The sequence below is a fragment of the Uloborus diversus genome, chromosome 8, assembly GCF_026930045.1.
Source record: "Uloborus diversus isolate 005 chromosome 8, Udiv.v.3.1, whole genome shotgun sequence".
Lineage (NCBI taxonomy): Eukaryota > Metazoa > Arthropoda > Arachnida > Araneae > Uloboridae > Uloborus > Uloborus diversus.
In genome coordinates, this window is record NC_072738.1 from 30,132,697 (window position 1) to 30,154,982 (window position 22,286).

Consider the following 22,286-nt stretch of genomic DNA (forward strand, 5'->3'; position numbering starts at 1 on the left):
CACCCTGCTAAGACACAGGGATGCATTGAAGTCACCGTCGGTTCTTCTTCAAATTGCTTGCGCATTTCGCTAATAAGTTTTTAAGTAATAATACCGTAACACTAAACGAAATTTTGATATGTATTTTCTACATACAAATCAGAGAAAATACCAAATTGAGATAGGTATCAAATATGCATTCATTATCGGAGTAGAATCTTCAAAAATTTTAGCATTAGAATACTAAACTTATATTAAAACGACATCCTTGCAACGGAAATTTTAGTTAATATTTTATTATCCTTAAACAAATCAATATGTATGTGTTATTTATACTATTCCATGATTTACCTAATTCGGTTCACCTAAGTTTCACAGAAATCGCTCCAGGTTATAAAGATCAGAGGTAAAAATACTAATATGGCAAATGAATTGCAAAATAATCATTTTTGTGCATAGTAGCGTAGATTGAATTTATCTTTCAAGGGGGAGGGGGATAGTCAAAGATTTCATTACATATACATAAACTACCGTACTAGGATTGCCAATGTGTGGTAAAATATAAGGCTGAGCACTTTTAGACCCGAAACCACACGGAAAGTTAATACGACGGAATTCATAGTTTTGGAAGGGTAAAAGTTTAAAGTTTGAAAAAATACACAAAGAAATATTAATTTAAATTTAAACTTTTAAAATGCATAAAATGTCTCCATTTTTATGTAAACAAATTTCTTAATCCTTTAAAATTTTATATTACTTTAACGCTCGAAGCAATAGTACACCTGATGGAGCATCTTCGGTGATTAGAATTAATTTCAAAACAGTTAGCGGTATGAGGCAACTTTTGACACGAAGAGATTGTTACTGAAATAGGCATGATGAAATATTACGCCACACTATAAAGTTTTTTCTTTTTAGTTTTCATCGTGAAATTAGTTGAGCAAAGCTCCATTTCCAATGACAAGACTCTCAGTTCGACAACTTTTATTGTAAACAATCGAAAAATATTAGTGTTTGTAACTACCACAAAGTAATTCAACCGTCGTTGAAAAATTGCTGTAAGATAAAAACGAATACGTATCAGTGCTATAGAAGCAACTCTGTTCACAGTGGACGGATAAGTTGAAACAATTTGTATCTCACGTATAACCACTAATCGCAATACATCATTCTTTAAACTTCAAGAAATTAAAATCTCCAGTGAAATCTGTATCACGAACAATAAGTCAGAAGAGCAGGCGATTAAGTACTTTAAATGCATGTGAAATTTACCTATTTCCTATATAAATAGCTTTATGTTGCATGCTTTAAGGTTGGGTTCACTCAGAAATGTATTTCATTTTGCTGCTGGTAGGTGGAATAAGAATTGTATTTAGGAGTAAGATTTGAATTACATTTACAAGTTAGAAAATTTTGAATAATTTAACTTTTTAGTATTTGGATTACGTTTTTAAACGTGGAAATACATTTCCTTCGTTTTTAAGCTGCGGATATGGGCAACAGAATGTGCAACAAGCTTTTGTAAAACATAAAAACAAAATTTCTTTATTTTAATTTCATGGTCTGTAAATAATTAAAACAAAAATGACGCTGATAGTGACCAAAATGTGCACACCTATTTCCTACTCTATAAGGCAGTTCAATTGACGGGTTTTATATAGTTCGTTTCATAAGTTCGCGTTCACCTACTCCATTTTTAATGCTTTATGTAACTTAAAATAATAACTGTAACTATATCTATGGCAACTATTATTCAGAGGAACAATTCCTACCCCTCTGTAAATTAAAATTTCGATATTCTCAAAGGAATACTTTAGAGCAGCAAACTTAAATAAGTGCTCTTACTACATGCATCAGTTTGAGTTATCATGTACAACATTTACGGCAAGTGTGAGGTTTAAAAAATTGGAAATAAATTTTAATCTAGACAAATTTTGAATCGTTGCAAGACACTAATATTAATGTCTAACAGTCATTTTTATTTACGAGAATAGAAATTTGACATAAATATAAGAAAATAAAATGAAGTTGACGTACGTCTTTTTATGCAACTTACACTTATCTAATTTTAGCCTAGAGTAGTGTGAATGCAATTTTTAACACGCTTTTATTAGCTTCACCTGTATGTATGTATGTATGTATGTATGCATGTATGCATGTATGTATGTATCTTGTAATGGAATCTTGCAGCTCAAATTTCGCCCACTTCCTGCGATTGGATTCTTTTGAAATTTGGCACGCGACCTCAGACGCGATGACAATGCAATATTCTATAATCAAATTAATTAATTAACTCTTTTAATTGTGAGTTTTCTCCAATTTTAATCAATATTTTGGCATAAATCCAACAATGTGAAAAAGGAAAAATTTTAAAAAATACTCGCAAAAATTATTTAAAAATATCTACAAAAACCTTTAATTTTTCTGCATCAGACAAAATTTGTTCCAATGTTCCAAGGTAATTAGAACATGAAATATAACTGTTTTTAACTAATTTCATGCCAAAATTGAGGTGAGCCTTCAATTGGAAATTTATTGCTGATGAGACCATTGTTGAACAAAACTTTTATTCAAATGCATCTCAAATTTTCAAAGTAATATAAATATGATTTCCGCAAACATACATCGATGACTCACAGTAGCTTCCCATCGGGGTGCCCTTGTCTTAACTTTGAGATATTACCTCGCACTCGTTTCATAAATAATTTCGTCAATTAAGTCCCAATATGATTCAAATTTTCATATACCGCACAAAAAAAAAAAAACTTTGCCTGATAATTCTCCAACAAAAGACTAAAAAACAGAAAAATAAAATAATAGTTTAAAAAACTAAAAAAACACGCTTTCGTAGCAAAATGAACTAAAAAGTGAAAAATAATCTTTGGATGATAGTAGTTGACCAATCACTTAATTTTAATGGAATACAAAAAAGCGTGGGGGGCTTCTTATCAGTTGTCTTGAATTTCATCCATTTAATGCAGGGTTGGCAAAAACCCGGGTTTTTTTAAAAAAGCCCACGGACCCAGGGTTTTTTGGGTTTTTTTAAATAAAACCCAAAAAAAACCCAACTGAAGCTGGGTTTTTTAAAAGAAATGTGGGTTTTTTTTGTCTTTTTTTAGGGAAAATGTGGGGCACTTGTAGCATATTGTAGCGTAAGTATATGGACAAAGAACAAAAATGTCTTGGGTAAAAAAAGCTGGAAAATTCAGCATTTTCTGAAGAAAAGTAAAAAAAGACTACAAAGCCCAAATATAGTGAAGTTTCAGATTTTTTAGTTTCCATGATTACTAACAATTAAGGCAAAGTTACTTTTCGAGTGATAAATCTATTGTTCGTTTTTAATTACTACATTTTTTTTTGCCTTTTACTTGATTGTATTTCATTTCGTAATGCAAAACTACTGTAGAACCGCAAGTAGTTTAAATACCTATTTACTGAATTCCAGCTTAATCAAAATATTTCTTTGAATTTTATGTTGCCTGTTTTTCTATTTCTGTGTACAGAGTAAGAAATATTAAACTAAACTTTTTCGTAAGATAATGAAAATACTGTACATCCTATTCTGTTTCCTGTTTGACCGTTTGTAAAACCCGTTAATTTCTAAAAAATATATCTTGTTTATTCGAGATTTGTGACGTGTTGGGTTGCAGAAAATAATTCACATGAGAGCCTTTTAGCTAGAGTAATTTAATCTGTACAATCTACAAATATTGAGAAAATTAGACATGACAGGACTTAGTCAAGATAGTTTGATTATTTATTGACCAGTTAAAGAAAAAAGTTAAATATATGTTTTTATAATCTTTGAAGTATTTTTTTAATGCCGTTAAGAGTTAAGAAATACTATTAAAGTTCAAAATTCATTTTTCTGTCTCTTGTCTGGGGTGAAGAACTAATAAAAAAGAAGTTTAAATTGTAAAAGTATTTAAATTAAATTAATTTTTTAAAAAACTTCTCAGAAAATTTTAAAAAACCCAAAACTGGGCTAAATAATGGGTTTTTTTAAATGGGTTTTTTCAAAAAAAACCCATTGGGTCCAACCCAATTGGGTCCAACCCTGATTTAATGTCCAAGCAAAAATGTAAATAGACAGCACTCCACGCTTTTTTGTATTCCATTAAAATTAAGTGATTGGTCAACTACTATCATCCAAAGATTATTTTTCACTTTTTAGTTCATTTTGCTACGAAAGCGTGTTTTTTTAGTTTTTTAAACTATTATTTTATTTATTGTCATTTAGATGGAATTCATCAATTTAATTATCTAAATGATATGTTGCATTGAGAAGCACCCGGGCAACGCCGGGTAGTAAGCTAGTTATTAATATTACTGTCGCAAGGCAACCAAATCTGTAGCAATGGGTTTTATATTCAACCATTTATTGGAGAAATTAAATGAAATTCCCTGCTTTCCATCCTAACCGAAATAATAATTTTGTTTTAGAACTTTAATTTTTCAGCGCTAAGTTGTACTTTATGATTAAGCAAATCATTTCGTGAAATCCCGAAGTCTCTAAGTAGTCCTGTTGCTGAGATATAAGCAAAATCAGGCCTCAGATTTCTCCGTGACAATCAGGCCAAGTACAATAAAAGTGCTTAATTAAAAGAAAATTTACATAAAATTTAAATAAAGTGTAAAACAGTGTTGCCACTCTTTGGCGACGTAATAGATTGAAATTCAAGTAGGATGGAGCTGTGAAAATTGTACTTGTTTGAAGCTTACCGAGACACGACTGGCTGTAACCACGGAGATTTCTGAATTCTCCAGAAAAAGTTTAGAAGATTTTCAGGTAGACTACTGGATTTTACCAGAAAAAGTTCATGTTTTTTTTCAAGATATGTTGCTTGCAGAAACTGGGCACGTTAGCTGCCCATTTTTTTTTTTATTAACGTGTCCTTAGTTAATCTTTAAAGTCCGCATTCGTGCAACTTGTATCGATTCAGGAAACATTTCGGCAAAGATACTTGATTTTCCTAGAAAATGGATAACAAAATCCGTGGAGTCTTCAAACATTGCACGGAAATTATGAGCAACGTTTCGGAATTTTTTGAACTGTGTAGTTGTTGTGTGCTGGATGTGTAAAGAGGATTGAGTGGAGTCGAGATTGTCGGGTAGAAAGAGAGTCAATTCCGGGGGACATAGACGGCATCTTCCAGAAGGAGCACCCGTTCGTGGAAGTTGATGGACGCAATATAGAAAAATTCCGAATTATTACTGAGTATTTCCGTATAAAATTTTGGAATTTCAATGGTTTTTATCCACTTTCTGGAAAAATCAAGTATCATTGTCAAAAAGCTTTCTGAATTTCTACACGTTGCACGAATGCAGACTTCTCACTGCTGTGAAAAATGTTTTTAGCTCCCAGTTTAAAATTAACTGAGAGAATGTTATAAGGTGTATCGGGGCTTTAGTTATGAATACGGCTCGTCCAGATTGATTAAGCTCCCGAAGGGAGCGGATAAGTCCCTGGACTACGTAGCTTTGCAAGAATTCGCAATTAAGTGAGATGCTTGATACTTACTTGCAATTTGGCTCAGCTTTGGTCATGTCCATAATACTGCTTTTGGATCTGTGTGTGTGTTATATTAACCTTACCTACGATTACTTTGAACTTCCTAAGATACGACTGGTTTAAACGGAAAGATTTCTGGATTTTTCAGGATAATTTCAAGAAGGTTACTGAATTTTAGCGGAAAACGTTCATGGCAATTGCGAGATATATTACTGGCAGAAATTGGGCGTATCAGCTGCCTATTATTTTCCAGGAACGTTTCTGAATCGTTTTCACAGTGCGTCAAAGTGACCCGGAACGCCAACATCTATTAAGATAGGACAATTAGCAATTCGTAATTACATGAGACTATAGCACCATGAACAAATTTAGTTGAGTTTAGTTAGCATGACATGCATTTTCTTTAGGATTATGTTTGAGGAGAGTCTTGTTTGCATAAAGAGCACACCATCAACAGGATTAGGTTCGGGGAGAATCTTGTTTGCATGGCGAGTACCACAAACACGATACACTGACGTTGACAAATGTTTTGTTCCAAAACTGCTTCGTAATTTTTTTTAAAAAAATTCATTTAAGTATTTTAGTTTAACTTAATCCATGTTCTTAGCATTCCTTCACCGGGGAATCAACAGGACACTGCATTTTCAAGTATCCTACGCCAGCTATGTTCTCCCAAAGAGATGAGAAATGTGGAGTCAAAAGTGGAACTTTCATAGATCTTGATGAACTGTGAGTATGAAAAAGTGTTTCATTCAATAAATTAGCAAATCATAAAATTCAAAAAAAAATTATCCTGATGATCAATGTGATTCAGTTTTGTATTATAACAGTAGTTTGGAAATCCCTTGATTGTCTGGTTTCTGTGAATTTTCAGTGAACCTATAAAACAAAAGTCTATTATTGAAATCTGCCGTTGTCAGCCAAGGGTTTCGAGTTTAGGACGGGAGGATCCCGGGTTGTACGCTACAGGCCATCAGAAAAAATTCCCCTCCTTACCGTACTTCTGATCCATAGGTTGGATGTGGAGATAACTGGTGGTGCCATCTCCTGTGGGTTAGACTAGTTACAGTTGTTTTGTATTAGGACCAATAAAGGTCACTTTCCAGGTGCAGCTTTACAGCAACCGTTAAAGGATAAATATCGAAAAAGAAAACTTTCTCTTCATTCGTAAACAAACTAACAAAAATATTAAAGTATTTATGACGTTATTAGGTTTGGCCAAGTCTTTGTTTTCGTGACGAGCATCATCAACAAAATTACATTTTGGCAGATTCTTATTCGCACGATGAGCATGATCAACAAGATTATGTCCAAGGCCATCAGAACCATCCCATTCCTTACTGTTGCTCTGCTCCAAATTTTGAAGTTGGAAATAACTGGTGGTGCCATCTCTCGTTGGTTAAGCCAATTATAGTTGTTCTGTGTTAGGAACAATATTGGTCACCTACTATGTGCTCCTTTACAACAACCATCTATTTCATGACGTTGAAAGGATAAATATCGATAAAGCAAACTTCTTCCTCATTCGCCAACAAACAAATTTATTGAAGTGTTATCCTTGCATACTCAAGGGAAAAAAAATCCCTTGTGATTTCAAGGTTACTCAACAAACCAAGAAAATGAATTTCATGGAGACAAATTTAACCCCTTTCCTCTCTCCTTGTCAAAATCACGGGCTTTCGACGCCAATTTGCCCGTAATATTTCTGACCTAGAGCGTAAAAAGTTCAAGCTAGAACAATTCCAAAATTGAAAAATGAATTCTTTTATTCTGCAAACACCTTTATTTATACAATTTTCTTGAATAATAATAATAAAAATAACAGAATTTTTTTAAAAATACAAAGCACTTTTCATAACTCACTCAAAAGGACAAAATAACCTTTCTGGGTCAGAAAGGACAATTTAAGCATTCCTGTAGTTTTCGAAAATTCCATGAAAATTACAGCACAAACATAGAAAAGTGCGACTCAAGTCATGAAGAGAATTTCTTATTATTATCTAGCTTTCAATCATAACATTTTTTTGTGTTCAAACATGCATATTTTTGTTATTGGCAAAGTTTGATTTGAAATGACTGGAACCGAACTTTTCCTCGTTTGTGGTGTCACTTTCTTGGAATTTTCGAAAACTACAGGAATGCTTAAATTGTCCTTTCTGACCCAGAAAGATTATTTTGTCTTTTTGAATGCGTTATGAAAAGTGCCTTGTATTAAAAAAAAAAAAAAATGTGTTATTTTATTCTTTTTAGTGTAAATGAATTTCAGAAATAGAATAATTTTACCATCACGAAACTTCACCTTATTTTTCATGTAAATGCTCGTTACTTAAAGGGGAAAAAAAAACCTATATACCTGTCTAAAACTTTAAGCAGTTGGCACTAAAATTTACTCCTTGTTCCTCTCTAGGATTTATGCTCGCTAATTTCATGCTTGCTTCAGAGAAGCCTTGATTTAAAAAAATTTTATGATTGCTTTTAACATTACATTTGCAAGGCAACAAAATTTGTACAATGGGTGGTTTTATATTTAAACATTTAATGGGGAAATATCATGAAATTTGCTATTTCCCATCCTAACCGAAATAATAATTTTATTTCAGAAATTTAATCTTTCAGCGTGTGTACCTTAAGATTAAGCAAATCATTTTGTAAAATCCAGAAGTCTCTAAGTGATCTAGTTGCTGAAATATAAGCAAAACCAGGCATCAGATTACTTTGTGACAAACAATCCAAGTATAATAAAAGTGCTTAAAAAGACACTTTTATGACCGTTTTCTTGAAAATAATTAGATCGTCAAAGTGCTAATGACTGTCGTGATAGCTCGATTAGTTAACAAACAAGAAATTGAATTTTTTTGAATACATACAAGAATTTCAATTTCTTAAAAACAAATATTTATAACTGTTGTGATAACAATATTAAACAATGAACAGGCAGCACTGAGCAACGGACTTAGAGGTACAATGGGAAATCGCTGGGAAGGAATAGGGAGGGGGAGATCAACCCTTCTTCAAAGTCTATTTCGTTATCGAAATATGAGTTTTTAAATCCACCGAAATTTTAAGAAAAGTCGCCAAATTTTACCAGTTTTAGAGATATCTTTCACACGATTTGGTGATGGATGCAGTCGGCGAAATTGCATAATCGATTTCTCGCCAAGTCTTTAAATTTGGCGCTTTTATTACATTTCGGAAGGATTTAAGATTTTATATCTCGATCACGGGGGAACGAGGACAAATAATTTTTGCGTCAAAAATGTAGTTGACCTATTAACCTCTGAAGTTTGAGAAAGCTCAGTCCCATTTCGGGTCCTTTGCTTTTGCTTTGGGGGGACATGTTTCTAAAAAATATACTCAAATTGAAGCAAAAATCACTTATGCCAGATTATGAATTCCGAAAGTATCCCAGATAATTTGGACTAAAGTTCCCCCCCCCCTCCCTCCCCACTCACCAACATGCGGAAATGTGGAAATGTTGTTGGTAAATTAGAGTGGTTGTTTCTTGAATCGAATTTATCATTCCACAAAACTAATTAAATATTATAAAAGTACATTGGAACACATTTTGACCAAATTCAACATTTGAAAATGGTTTGTGCCCACAACTTTTTTTTTTGCATAATGTGTTCTTACTTTTTAACCCCTTAACTGTGACATATACTTCAGAAAAATGGACCGAAAATGGAATTTTTTTTGACTGTTTATTGTTGTTCTTTATATTGTTATAAAAGCCAGAAAATGGTTTTCTACTGCAAAAATAATATTTTATAAATGCAATAACTACTATATTTATAATTTTATATTACACAAAATAGTAATGGATTATACACACATCCCATTCAATTAGAGCAGTTAAAGAAAATTTTGAAGCTAAATATAATACATAAGTAGCATAATAATGTCACTAGTATAGTATAATATAACTAAAATTAAAAAAAAAACGACTAGGTCGCAAATGTAGAATCAAGAGGGAACATTGAAAATCCTTTTAAAAGCTTTGTACTATTAAAAATCAAATACAAGTATTTTATTTGTTAACAAATAGAAACTGACAGCAGATAAAAATTTTAAGTCATTGCTTTTAATTTCCTTGTCGTCCAACAATTAATTCGATTACAAATCGCGTGAATCAAAGCCTTATCCGTATTTAAAGTCTGCTTTAAAAACGTTATAATTAAAATTCTATGTAACATGGAAGTTACAAACATTCTATAAGATGCAAGAAAAAAAAACTCTTTATTTTGGTACTAAAATTTTAAAACATGTTTTCACTGCAAAAATCGCGAAAACTCTTTTTGAAGTTTTCAATTATTATCTTAGTTAATTAATGTCATCCGACGACGCAACCTAGCTAAGAACACTCTCGATCAACTCTCCTTTCGAAAAAAATTTTTATTTCAAAATCGGGCCATCCGTTTAGGCGCTTATAAATCCCTTCCTTCGTGTGTCGGGGATTAAAAACACAACAATATGATCTTCAGTTCATAATTTTTACAAGTCTTTTACAGTAATGTATATGTATTCCAAAACACGAGACTGTGTACAAGCCCACATCTCAATCTTCGAAGTCTCACTGAAATCCTAACCGGTGTAAAACTGGGACCGCTATTGCCATCTATTAGGAAAATAGTGAACTAAGTATGCTGAAGTAGAAACGAACTCGACTCGGGCTTCACAAAAATGCATTTAAACGCAGAAACGGGAAATCTTCAGCACATTGTTTCAGTCTTTTTTTTTTTTTTTTTTGGGGGGGGGGGGGGGTCCTTGAAATTTGTGATGGAAAGGTCCAACATCCCGAACCTTAAGGAAAATCACGCTCTGTTGGTGGGAGCAGTTTAATGGGAACGATGAGTAGGAAAATTTGCTTGGAAGCCGCTGCTATAAAATACATTTTTCTGGATCTGTTTTCAGTTTGCGAGATGGGTTGACCAACTTCCACGAAAAACAAATGTTGACAAACGACGGGTCCAAATACTGGACAGCAATGACTATGCACAATGGAGAACTTTATTCCTGGGGAAATGGAGAAATTTTGGATCCTGAACTGAAAGAAAATTTGCCGTTTCACAATGGTTAGTATAATTTTAAATTCTTTTCTTTTACATTTAGATAGTGTAAAGTTTTGGCAATCAAGGTTAAAGCCATGTGAAAAAGACTTCTTTAAGAAAACAATTTTCAAACTTTTTTTCTCCATTTGAAGTTGTATGCATTCTAGTCGGCTCCTAGTTTCTCTTCACTCTAAATATCTTACGAAAAGAATACTTTTAAATGTTTATCGCTGTACATAAAAAAGCATGTAAAAATAAATCAAGAATGGAATAAGAAATGTACAAAATTGCAATATCAAACAAAACATGGCGTTGTAAAAATGTAATTTTACCCCTTAAAAGAAAACTCATATTTAAGTGAATTAACAAAAAGGAAAATTATGCTATACAAACTTAATAAAGTACCTTAATTAATTTTTTTAATAATAATTGAGACTTTCTAATATTTGGTGTTGTATTCTTTTAATTAAGATTAAGCTTCTTTGTTCTTTGTTTTTTAAATGATTTGTACAGTCATAGAAAAAAAAAAAACGAAACACTTTTAATTATTCGGCTATTATACATGCTAGAAAAGAAAGAAAGGTGTCATCCGACTTGGTTTAAAGTCTTCTTTAAAACTACGTAGGTAAAATTTTCATGAGGGACCATATACAAAGCAAAATGAGCACCAACTCTTGATTTTCAAATGGGAACCCCTAATTTTTGCTACATAATTATATTTAGACAGCAAAATATAGCCAGGATACGAAATTTCACTGCATTCCGTGCAGTAGAACAGAAGTTATTAACGAAAAACGTTTTAGGGACCGTCTCCACATTGAAAACGCTTCTTTCAAGGTCACGGCTTAAATGGAATGTAAACAAAGAAAAAATCGAGATTATCCAGCTCAATTCATGATTTTTTGAAGTTCTCTTCGATACTTTTTAGCCGATTTTGTTGCGGCAAAAAGCAAGTTAAGGTTGTTTTTTTTTTTTTTTTTTTTTTTAAAGTTAAAATATTTACTGATTTTTGTTTATCTGGATTAACCCAAGAAAGATGTATGGGGTTTGGCTCGTCCATAGTATAGATCGTTGTTTAGTAAATCGAATAATGACAAATTAAAAGTAATGGAACTTTTTGCCTTTTTTAATATGAACATATTGGATTGCTTATATAATCATTCAGCAAATTAGCCTCATAGAAATGTAAATATCCAACCTTATACCTAGAAACATGATGTGAATATGTTTGATATATGTATTGCACCTATATTAAAGGTTTATTTTGGAATGAATAGAAAGTCTTTTGATGTAAAATGGAATTGCGCGTTTTTAACTTCGCAGAACATCGGCAGAAGTTTGGGTCATCGCACACAAAAATATAAAAAATATACCGCACTACGTGGGAAGACGCAGCATTAAACAGATTGGAGACTCGAGTGAAGCAAGGTCAATTTATTCCGTGAAAATTTGCTCTAAATACATAAAATGAACGAAGTATCAATTTAAAAAATAAAAGAGAAACAGGAGAATATAAATACCCGTTGATGAGCAAACCGTTCATACTCGAACTTTATTTGGGAAAAATTTGGTTATTTGAATTAACCCAGTGGACAAACACAGTAATTGTTCTAGAGGCTTTTTTGTGATCAAAAAAAGAGAATTTGTTTCAAATCCTAATTTATGCGAAAGATCATAATGTGTGGTATTATTAAAAAGCCATAACACAACCGGCGTGGCGGTTTTAGTTAAATATGTAAGGGCTTTTAAAAGCAATTTAGGAAAATAATTTCCCGATGCTGTTTCTAGCAACGAGATTCGAGATGGTCCAACCCGTAATTAAAAAAGACAAAAGTTATTTTAGCTTAAACCAAAGTGAACCGAAATCTGACTTCTTTCATTTCTCCGATTTTGTAACATTACAAACAAAACTTAGCATTATTTGATTTTGTTTCGCGCACTATATACCTGCAAACTAACATTTGCTATAGGACCAGGCATTAAGCTGGCGCACGTATAGCAATATAATGCGTAGCATATCCGACAGGCGGGTTGAGCTATCCAGAAGCTACAATTTCGACCTCGCTGTTAATTTTGCAGATTGGAAACGAAACTAATCATGCAGGATGCAGAAGTCAGCTTATTGAAGCTGAGAGTGCGAACTAACTGGTAGATAAAGTAAATTTATCTGCTGTATGTTTACGGCATCTCACTGGTGAGAAAAATTTTCTTCATCCACCAGTTTTTAGGCACTCTCAGCTTCAATGACGTGACACCTGCTTCGTCGCTCAGTTGAGTATGTATGGTTCAGGATTGCTGTGCTTATTATTACACCCCACAGCAGCCATCGAATGGGATAACCAAACCGAATTACATCGCTGAGAAGACGCGGGTCACATTCAGCCCGCGAATTCGGTCCATGTGGCCCGGTGTATCTTCAAAGAATAAGAACAGGAAGTAGAATTAGTTCCAGTGTCATAAAGTTGGAACCGAACATTCAGATAATGGATTCTGAAAAACATGCATTTAATAAAATAGGCAAGCATTAGTTGATCACAATAATTTTTTTCACTTTCTTTCTTTGACGATATTTTTCCATGTTGTTCGAAAGGGAAGAAAATAATTTGAAATTTTATCTTTGTCTTGCAAGAATGATTTTAATGTGAAATGCACGGACAGAGAAAGTAAATAGAAAAATAGTATTTAAATTATAATTAAGAATAGACAAAAACTCAATCTAACACGCAAATTAATGTTTTGTTAAATCTTTGACGAAGTCAAAAAAAAAAGTTCGCAATTAGCCACAACTACTACTTTTGTGCAGAATACTCCTCTACTACATCCTAACGCATGGAAAATTATTCAAGCACTATCCAAAAAAAAAAATTACTTCCTAAAAACCAGTAAACTTATCTAAGAGCAAATATTACCTATTGACCCATCTGGATACTGTTAAAGGCGAAACTTCACACTGTCGGCTATTTTTCGAATACTTTTTACCGATTTAGACAAGGCAATAATTTTTCCTTTTAATAAATTATCTCCGGGAAAAGTCATTAATTCTACACTGTCTATTGCAACATGACTAGCAAGACAATACGCACGCACATGCATACATACACACACACGCACCCACACACATGCGCCTACACAAACACACACACACACGCTCGTGATTGCGAAAAACATTATTTAAATTCAAGATGCCAAAAATTCAAATATATATATATATATATATATATATATAAATTCAAATATATATATATATATATATATATATATATATATATATATATATATATATATATATATATATATATATATATATATATATATATATATATATATATATATATATATATATATATATATATATACTAGCTGACCCAGCCACGCGTTGTTGTGGCGAGAAATAGTTAGATTAAAATATTATTTTGCTCAATATTTTGATAGAATTTAATTAATATTTTTAGTAAAGCTTAAAATATTATAGCCAATTTTAAAACATATGAGATTGACAATGGTGTGTTAGGCTGAATTAAGTACTTATTAACTTTAGTAAGTACTAACTAAATTTTCAATGGTAAAAGCACTATACCTACGCTTAGTAAATTTTGCAAGTATGACTTCAATCAAAAATAAAAGCAAAATAACTTCAAAGTGACAGTAAATATCGAAACTGAATGTAAAATAGCGGAATGTAGAAAATAAGCGTAAACCAACATAAACTTTTAGAATGTACACTACATTTTATTCATCTCAGATTTCCCTATAGTTTGTAATAAATAATTTTTTTTCAAAATACATTAACTAAATTTAAAACATATAAAAATGAAATTTTATAAATGAGGTGGATAACATTGACTTCAATCTATTGTTTCTATTATTTGTCTTTTGCTAACACGAATAGGTATGATAACGTTCTCCCAATCAAGAGTAGGCAATAGATACAGGGTGTCCTGAAAAAGACTGTCTGTTTTCAAGAATTTTTAACAGGAAAATGGTTAATGATAAAAAAAAAAAATAATTTTTGCAGAAAATTCATGTGATGGGCCGTAAACTTCGTCCCACCAGAGCTCCAAAGTTTAGTTCAAAAGTTTTTCAATAGATGGCGCTGCAGATTGTTTAACGCATCGTGATATGTGTTATAGTGCCTAGAAAGAGTAGTGTGCCGATCGGCGGGGAAAAAGTGAGGTCAGATCTGAGGAAAAGCCAGGTGGCGCTGCACTCGAGTAGTACGTTATGCTCCTCAATCAGACTCGTTTTAAATCAGCGATTGCATGCTGATTTCGCAGTTTAAAAACCCCGTTTTTCGAATTGAACTTATTTCTGCGCAAAAGACAAATTCTGTAATTAGTGCTGATTGTTACATGGGTGTTCGTTTATTTTTTGAAGCATATAAAATTACCTTATTACCTTATTATAAAACTACCTTACTTCAATGAAAATAGTAGACTATAAGGGCCCATTCATTAAATACGTAAGGGTCCCAAGGGGGAGGGGGGTTGGAAAAGCCTCTACGTAACCTTACTTGGGGGGAGAGTCAAACTCATTCTTACATAATATTTTCCAAGTCGGTATTTCACATTAGACATTGCGCGGTCAAGTGATTTGGCAGAGATTATGTTCCATTTGCGTCTGGAAGGTAAGAAACGTGTTAGGATAAGATGTTTTTTTTATTTGTTTTACAAAGAATTTATAGTGCAAAATATAATAAAGGAGTCGCATTGCGTACGGCATGTTTTATTTGTAATTAATATTACATCAAAAAAAAAAAAAAAGTCGAAAAAACATTCAGTTTAGATTTTTTTCAGTAACCATTTCTTTACGCAAAAGGTTTAATTTAATAATGTGAATTTAATAACGATTCCAGTGATGTAACGATTCAAGATTTGTTATTTTATCATTTTGAAAAACGAAATGGAATCTTACATAAGAATGGGGGGAGGGAGGGTAAAAAATTGCCAAAATCATCCTTACGTAATTAATGAATGGCCCCTAAGTATTCAATAACAGCGCGTCTCTTATTTCTCTACTAATAATAAAGCCGAGTCTCTCTGTCTGGATTTCTGTCCGGAATTCTGTCTGGATCCCTGTGACGCGCACAGCGCCTATACCGTTCGGCCGATTTTCATGAAATTTAGTACAAAGTTAGTTTGTAGCATGGGGGTGTGCACCTCGAAGCGAATTTTCGAAAATTCGATTTTGTTCTTTTTTATTTTTAAATTTTAAAAACAGTTTCCGAAGCAGAATTATCATAAGATGGACGAGTAAATTACGAAATTATCCTGACGTGGAATCGTAACATGGGAAGTGCGAATGAACATAGCCAATTGGCGAGAAATTCATCATCCATTATGTGTAAATATACAGGTTAATCAAATGACCTTTTAATTTTCTCCTTCGGACAAAGTCGTGCGGGTACCGCTAGTTACAAAATAAAACTGCTTCTAAATTCTTGAAGCTAATTAAAATTATCAGGGCTTCTCAGTCTGAGTCGAAGAACAGGATAATCTACTTTTACACCTTTGACCAAAATAGTAGCATTGATTTATAAATTTTCTTCTACTTCAATAATGATCTTTTTATCGTCAATATTATTTTCCACATAATTTTCATTATATACAAAAACTACAATATTTGGAGATTTTTTAAATTTCATACAAACCCAATATTCGTTAGGCAAATTAATATGAACAATTTCATCTATAATAGATTTATACGTGGTTATTTCAGTTTCATCTGCGGAAAGATCAAGTTTTATTTTTTTCAAACAGGGAACATTTTTCTTAACTGCATAATTCCTGATGGACCTTTGCTTTGGTATTTTTTTAGTGAAGTATGTTGGCAGATTTGGGAAAATTGTCGTAATTGCCTCGTCTTTTAAAAAAAGTTTTCCCCAGGGAATCAAAACTTCCTCACCATTTATAATATGCTCATTATGCGTTTCAATAAAATGTTTTTCGAAATGCAGAGCACAAATTGAGCAATATTTATCAAAAACTTTATCTAACCTGGGAATTAGTTTTTCTTCATCTGCTGGAGCTTTAAAAAGCGAAACTTTTTCTTTGCATGTTTTGTATCCACTTTTGCACCCTGGTACGAAACAAGATAAAGCTTTACTTCTTCTAATATTAAACTTTGATGCCTCCATTAAAAGCCTTAAACGCTGTTTCATGAAATATTCACGAAATAAAGGTAAAAAAGAGAAACGCGGAACTAAATTGTAACAAAATCCCGCGTCTACTAATGTAAACACCGCGAAATTGAACGTACACCTCGACTGCACTGCCCTCTAGCGGTTTTCATACATTTTGTCTTCAAGAATCGAAGGGGAAAAAGCGCCGATCGGCACACTATTCTTTCTAGGCACTATATATGTGTTAAACAATCGACAATTAACGGTTCGCAATTATTTCCGTCTGTTAGGGAATGTTTAACGAAAACAAATGCAACATTCACTTTGTTTTGGCTGCACAGTTTTGCTTTGGATGGAGTTTTTATCCCAATGTCTAGGCTTTAATTTTTAATTATGCCTGAGATTGATGAATGTTGTGTTCTTTGTTTGCGTGGCATGAATGATTTTTTTTTTTTTTTTTTTTAATTCAACATTGTAAGAACAATTAAGAAACGTCTTGAAAAATAATGGGCAGCGAATACGCCCAATTTCTGAAAGCAACGTATCCCACTAAAAGTGAGAAACCTTCCTAAATTTATCCTGAAGTCTTTTTGAAGAATTCCGAAACCTCTCCGATTCGAGACAACCATTTCTCTGAAACCTTTAGAGAGAAGCGAAGTAAGATTAAAAGTAATAGCTTGTCATATTTTTCGACTCACCAAGAAAGTACCAAAAGCATTTTCGCTAACATGGCCACTGCTAAGATAAACTTGCAAGCATGCGCAAAGTATTCCACTTGCTTGTTACTCTTGGAAAGTTACGGAATCCAGAGACTCACTTTCTCCCATTGGGAGTTACTTCAATCTGGACGGACCACGACGACAGTAGTGAAGTCAGTTCTTCACTAAAATTCATTACCCTTCCTGAAACTATCCTGGAATCTTTTTGAAGAATTCAGTTATCTCCCTGGCTAAAAGCCCGTCGTGTCACTGGACCTTCTGAGAAAACCTTAAGTAAGTTTAATACAAATGCTTGACATTTCTCAACTTTTCCAATTAAGCTCCACCAATAATGCCGCAAGCATGGCGAAACGTTAGTCAGACTTGCATTTAAGTACCGCAGGTCTAACTCGCATGCGATTCTTGCAAAACTGCGGAATCCAAAGGCTCTTTCACTCTCTCTGGGAGCTTTAAGACAATGCAAACGGAACGAAATTGACTTGAGTCCGAGACACTTAATAAATGCGTTCAGTTAATCTTTAAACTGGGAGCTAAAATATTTTTCGCAACAGTGAGAAGTCTGCATTCATGACGTTTGTAGCAATTCAGGAAACTTTTAGACGAAGATACTTAATTTCCCAATAAAATTGTTGATGACCTTTGAAATCCCAACATGTTCCACGGAAATAATCAGTGACATTTTGGATTTTTTACAGTGCATGTAAAATAGCGTGGAACATTGGTAAATAATTTTATTTTTGAGAATCGGGCCAAACACATTAGGTTTTAGACAGTGTAAAAAAAAAAAAAAAATCAGGGTTGTTTTTAGTGATTCAAGTGCTTTTCGTTGAAAATATCTTCGGAAAAATATATTTGTTGACCGTTCCATTAATAACGTATTTGACAAAGTATTTAGTTGACCTCACGGAACTGCAAAACTCGACATTTATATGAGACTCATAAGTTTTTAAAAGCAGTGGTGAGTGTGGAACTTCCCGCTGCTTATGAATTTCAACTTGATTTGTAGAATTTGACATTTACATTGAAAAGTGTGCCCTTAATACTCCCCCTTTCTCCGGCGATATTGTTGATAACCATGAATATCCGTAACATAGCATTATTTGTAAATTTTAATCAACTTAAGAATACAACTTTTGAGGATGAATTAACCTACAGCGCCATCTATTAAGAATTTACAGAACCAAACAATCAACACACACTATTAATACATAATAAACATTTTATTTACAATAAAAAATTATAAAAACCATCCTATCTTTTGAGTTGGACCAAATTACAGATACATATGAAATTTGATTCAAATCGATTCAGTAGTTTCGGAGTTTACCCCGAACAAACATCGTGACACGAGATTTATATATATATATATATATATATATATATATATATATATATATATATATATATATATATATATATATATATATATATATATATATATATATATATATATATATATAGATAGATAGATAGATAGATATAGATATATATATATATATAGATATATATATATATATATATATATATATATATATATTTTTTTTTTTTTTTGAGCAATCATGATTGCTTATTGCTTTCATTTGACTGTTTTGATGTCCTTTGATTTGATTTTCCCACCGCCACCCTCTGCAGCATCACCGTCGACCGGGTCCTCACGATGCTGGTTGCATCCATGTCCTACACACATGCGCATACATACATAACTACACACACACGCCTACATACACACACTTGTGATTGCGAAAAACATAATTTGAATTCAAGATGTCAAAATTCAAATTTTTTTTTTTTTTTTTTTTTGAGTTATTGTTTTACAAAAGGCAATGGCTAAACGCAGAAAGAAAGAAAAAAAAAACAGAAGTATTTTAAGTGTAGCTTTTAATTTAAAAAGTTCTATAAAATATTCTTTTATTAGACAATGAAGGAGTGTTTCGCATTATTTACACATCGACGTCTGAACGATATCTACAAAAAACTGACGGTTGCAATATTATGTTGTTCCTCTGCAGAGACAGCGAATAAATTTATGCATTTAAAAAATTCATTGACGTAATTCTAATGTAGAAAAACCACGTTATAATTGGTTTGCTTATTTTGTTGAACAATTTTTTTCTTTTTTTACGAAGAAACCAACTTTTATAATTTCTGTTTTAAAAAATTATACGGTCCCCTAAAGTAGGAAAAAATGAATTTTTAAGCATAGCACAAAAACTACTGAATATTTTGAGCTCAAATTTTGGATTCCTATAAAAACCCTCTTCTAGATTGTTTTTTTTTGTTAAAATTTAATATGGTTTCAGATCATATTTTTTTCAAAAAATATTAAAATAATTCATAAAAAAACTAAAATTACATTTTAGGTGTTGTAAATTATGTTTTTTTTTTATTGGGTCAATTCATATTTTGATATAAAAAAAATCTTTGCCGTGCCTAATCAAGTTTTTGTGTTATGAGTAAAAATATCAAAATACGTTTTAACATTACGAGAGGAATTTTTCAAAACTCGATTCTGAAGTAACGGCTGGATCGAATTAAACAAAACTTTGTATACAAAGTTAAAAAAGGATGCTGATCACAAATATGTGATGAAAAAAGGGGGTTCTCATTGAAAAATTTGAAGTTGATGCTCGTTTTAATATGAAGACGACCCCTTAACAGCAATTTTTTACCATAATTATGTAGAACTTTTTATTCCTGAAACAATGACACCTTACACGTGTCTCTAGTGTTAATAGTCTTTGAATACGATTGAGTGTTTCGTTTTTTTTTTCTATGACTGTACAATTAGTCAAGCGGATCAAAGAGAAAGAGGAAAAGCAAAATAGCTCCTTTCGTTTATTTATTCAATTATTTATAAAATCACTTTCGTATTCATTTATTAATTAATTCATTTACATTCTTCCATTTAACAATCCACTGATTTATCAGTTCAATCGCTCCGTTTATTCTTAAATTTCACTATTTTATTCACCGATTTCTTTTTTCTTATGTACTAATTGATGAGTTTATTTATTTATTCTTTTATTATTTCAAAATCGTTTCATTTATTCTTGTATTTACTCATTCATCAAAAATATGTTTAGCAACCGAATAGATAATGCTTCATTCCGAAAATATTTTATTTTTTACAATTCTCCATGGAAAAAAGGGAGAAGATTTCATTTTTTTCTTTTTTTGAAGGTGTAAATTTACTAACAAGAAAAAAAAATGTTCAATGTAAGTTTCATCATAAAATACATCGTTTTTCTTTATGAACTGCAATTTTCAAAACAAATTTCCAATTTGCTCATTTTTAAAAAACGACCTTAACTATTTCACTTTGTCCCACATTCTCCTACTGTATCATAAGTTAATTTTATAGAACCTCATCGTAGCTGATTTCTGCGTTGTGCTTGTTGGTTACGATAATTAATTTGTGCAATAATCACATTTCTATTTGCTTCTTCTTTTTTTTTCCCCAAATCTCAGGAAGCGGTGACTGTGTAACTGTGCAGTTCAATTTCTCGGATACTCTCGAGGTTCATCTTCATCAGACTGATTGCTCGGAAGAAAATTATGTCCTCTGCTCTGCTCTTTCCCCACTGCAGACGGCAACTCTTCCACCAACGACAACAGCCAAAATGCTTCTTTGTCCTCGTGGTCACAACTGGAAGGTTTTAGCACAGTCTGATTATTGCTATTGGGTAAGATTTGCTTAATGATATAAAGTAGTATAAAGCACACGCTGATGATTGCATTTATGACTAATCATATAGCAGTGAAACACATCTGATGATTGCAGTTTGGTGAGATTCAACTAATGGTATGGTAAAGTGCACCAAACACGGGCAATCTATTGTTCATAGCCTTATACAAGGTGTAACAGTACCGCGTTCACAGACTTTTAAGGCAGCTAGATTACACCTAGACGATAAGAAATCACACATCAATGCATGGTCGGAAACGCATTCCTGACGCGATAGTGACGACACAAATCACTAAAAAGACAAGACACGAATAAGAGGAGAAAACATGTTTATTATCCTTAGTACAACAAAAAACTAAAAAAAGAACATTTAGGACGCAACGATCATCATCAAAGTAAGTGTTCGAAATTACGATCCCGGGCCGTGATGCATACCTTACATCTCCGGCGCATTGAAGATCGAACGTCAAAGCGATCGCTGCAGCAAAAACCGAGTGTGCGCATGCACCGTCATCTGTGCTTCGGTTTACGTAACAACATCTATCGTGTACACCAGACAAAAATTTACCAGCGTTTTTTCATTTTTCAAATAATAAACATGTTTTCTGCTCTTATTCGTGTCCTAATAACGTAAACTGGTCTTGTTACCATTCGGGGGAGAAGCGGAGGAGTTGTCTTCAGTTGTCTTATTCGTGTCCTGTTTCTTGCGCTTTGTGTTGTCATTATAGCGTCAGGAAAGCGTTTCCGACCATGCATTGCTATGTGATGTCCCATCGTCTAGGTGTACAGTGGAAAACCTACTGTTTTATTGATAAAAATGCATTTAAAAATGTTCAAAACCTTCTCAATTTTATTTACAAGCATCTTTATTTTTCCCCTCATTGAAATAGAGAAAAATAAATATTTAGGGCCTGAGAATTCTAAATTTTTTGTGAACAGGTACTGTTATTTTTGCTTTCCTCTTAAACTCTTATTTTAATGAAATTCAAAATAAATAAATAAATAAATAAAAATAATAATAATAATAATAATTTGAATTTTGACACCTTGAATTCAAATTATGTTTTTCGCAATCACGAGTGTGTGTATGTAGGCGTGTATGTTTGTGTGTGGGGGGGGGGGGGTATGTGTGTTTGTGTGTGGGGGGTATGTGTGTTTGTGTGTAGGGGGTATGTGTATGTGTGTGTAGGCATGTGTGTTTGTGTCTGTGTGCTGGCATAAGTGT

At 32.6% G+C, this 22,286-nt stretch overlaps 1 protein-coding gene across 1 annotated transcript in view; it reads left to right on the forward strand.

The window, feature by feature from the left end:
• LOC129227526 (macrophage mannose receptor 1-like) overlaps window positions 1–22,286 on the forward strand; it is a 147,018-nt gene that overhangs the window by 65,665 nt on the left and 59,067 nt on the right. The window contains exons 5-7 of the mRNA XM_054862101.1: window positions 6,099–6,220; window positions 10,403–10,563; window positions 20,845–21,059. Coding sequence (XP_054718076.1) covers window positions 6,099–6,220; window positions 10,403–10,563; window positions 20,845–21,059 — 498 coding nt within the window. The remainder of the gene's footprint in view (window positions 1–6,098; window positions 6,221–10,402; window positions 10,564–20,844; window positions 21,060–22,286) is intronic.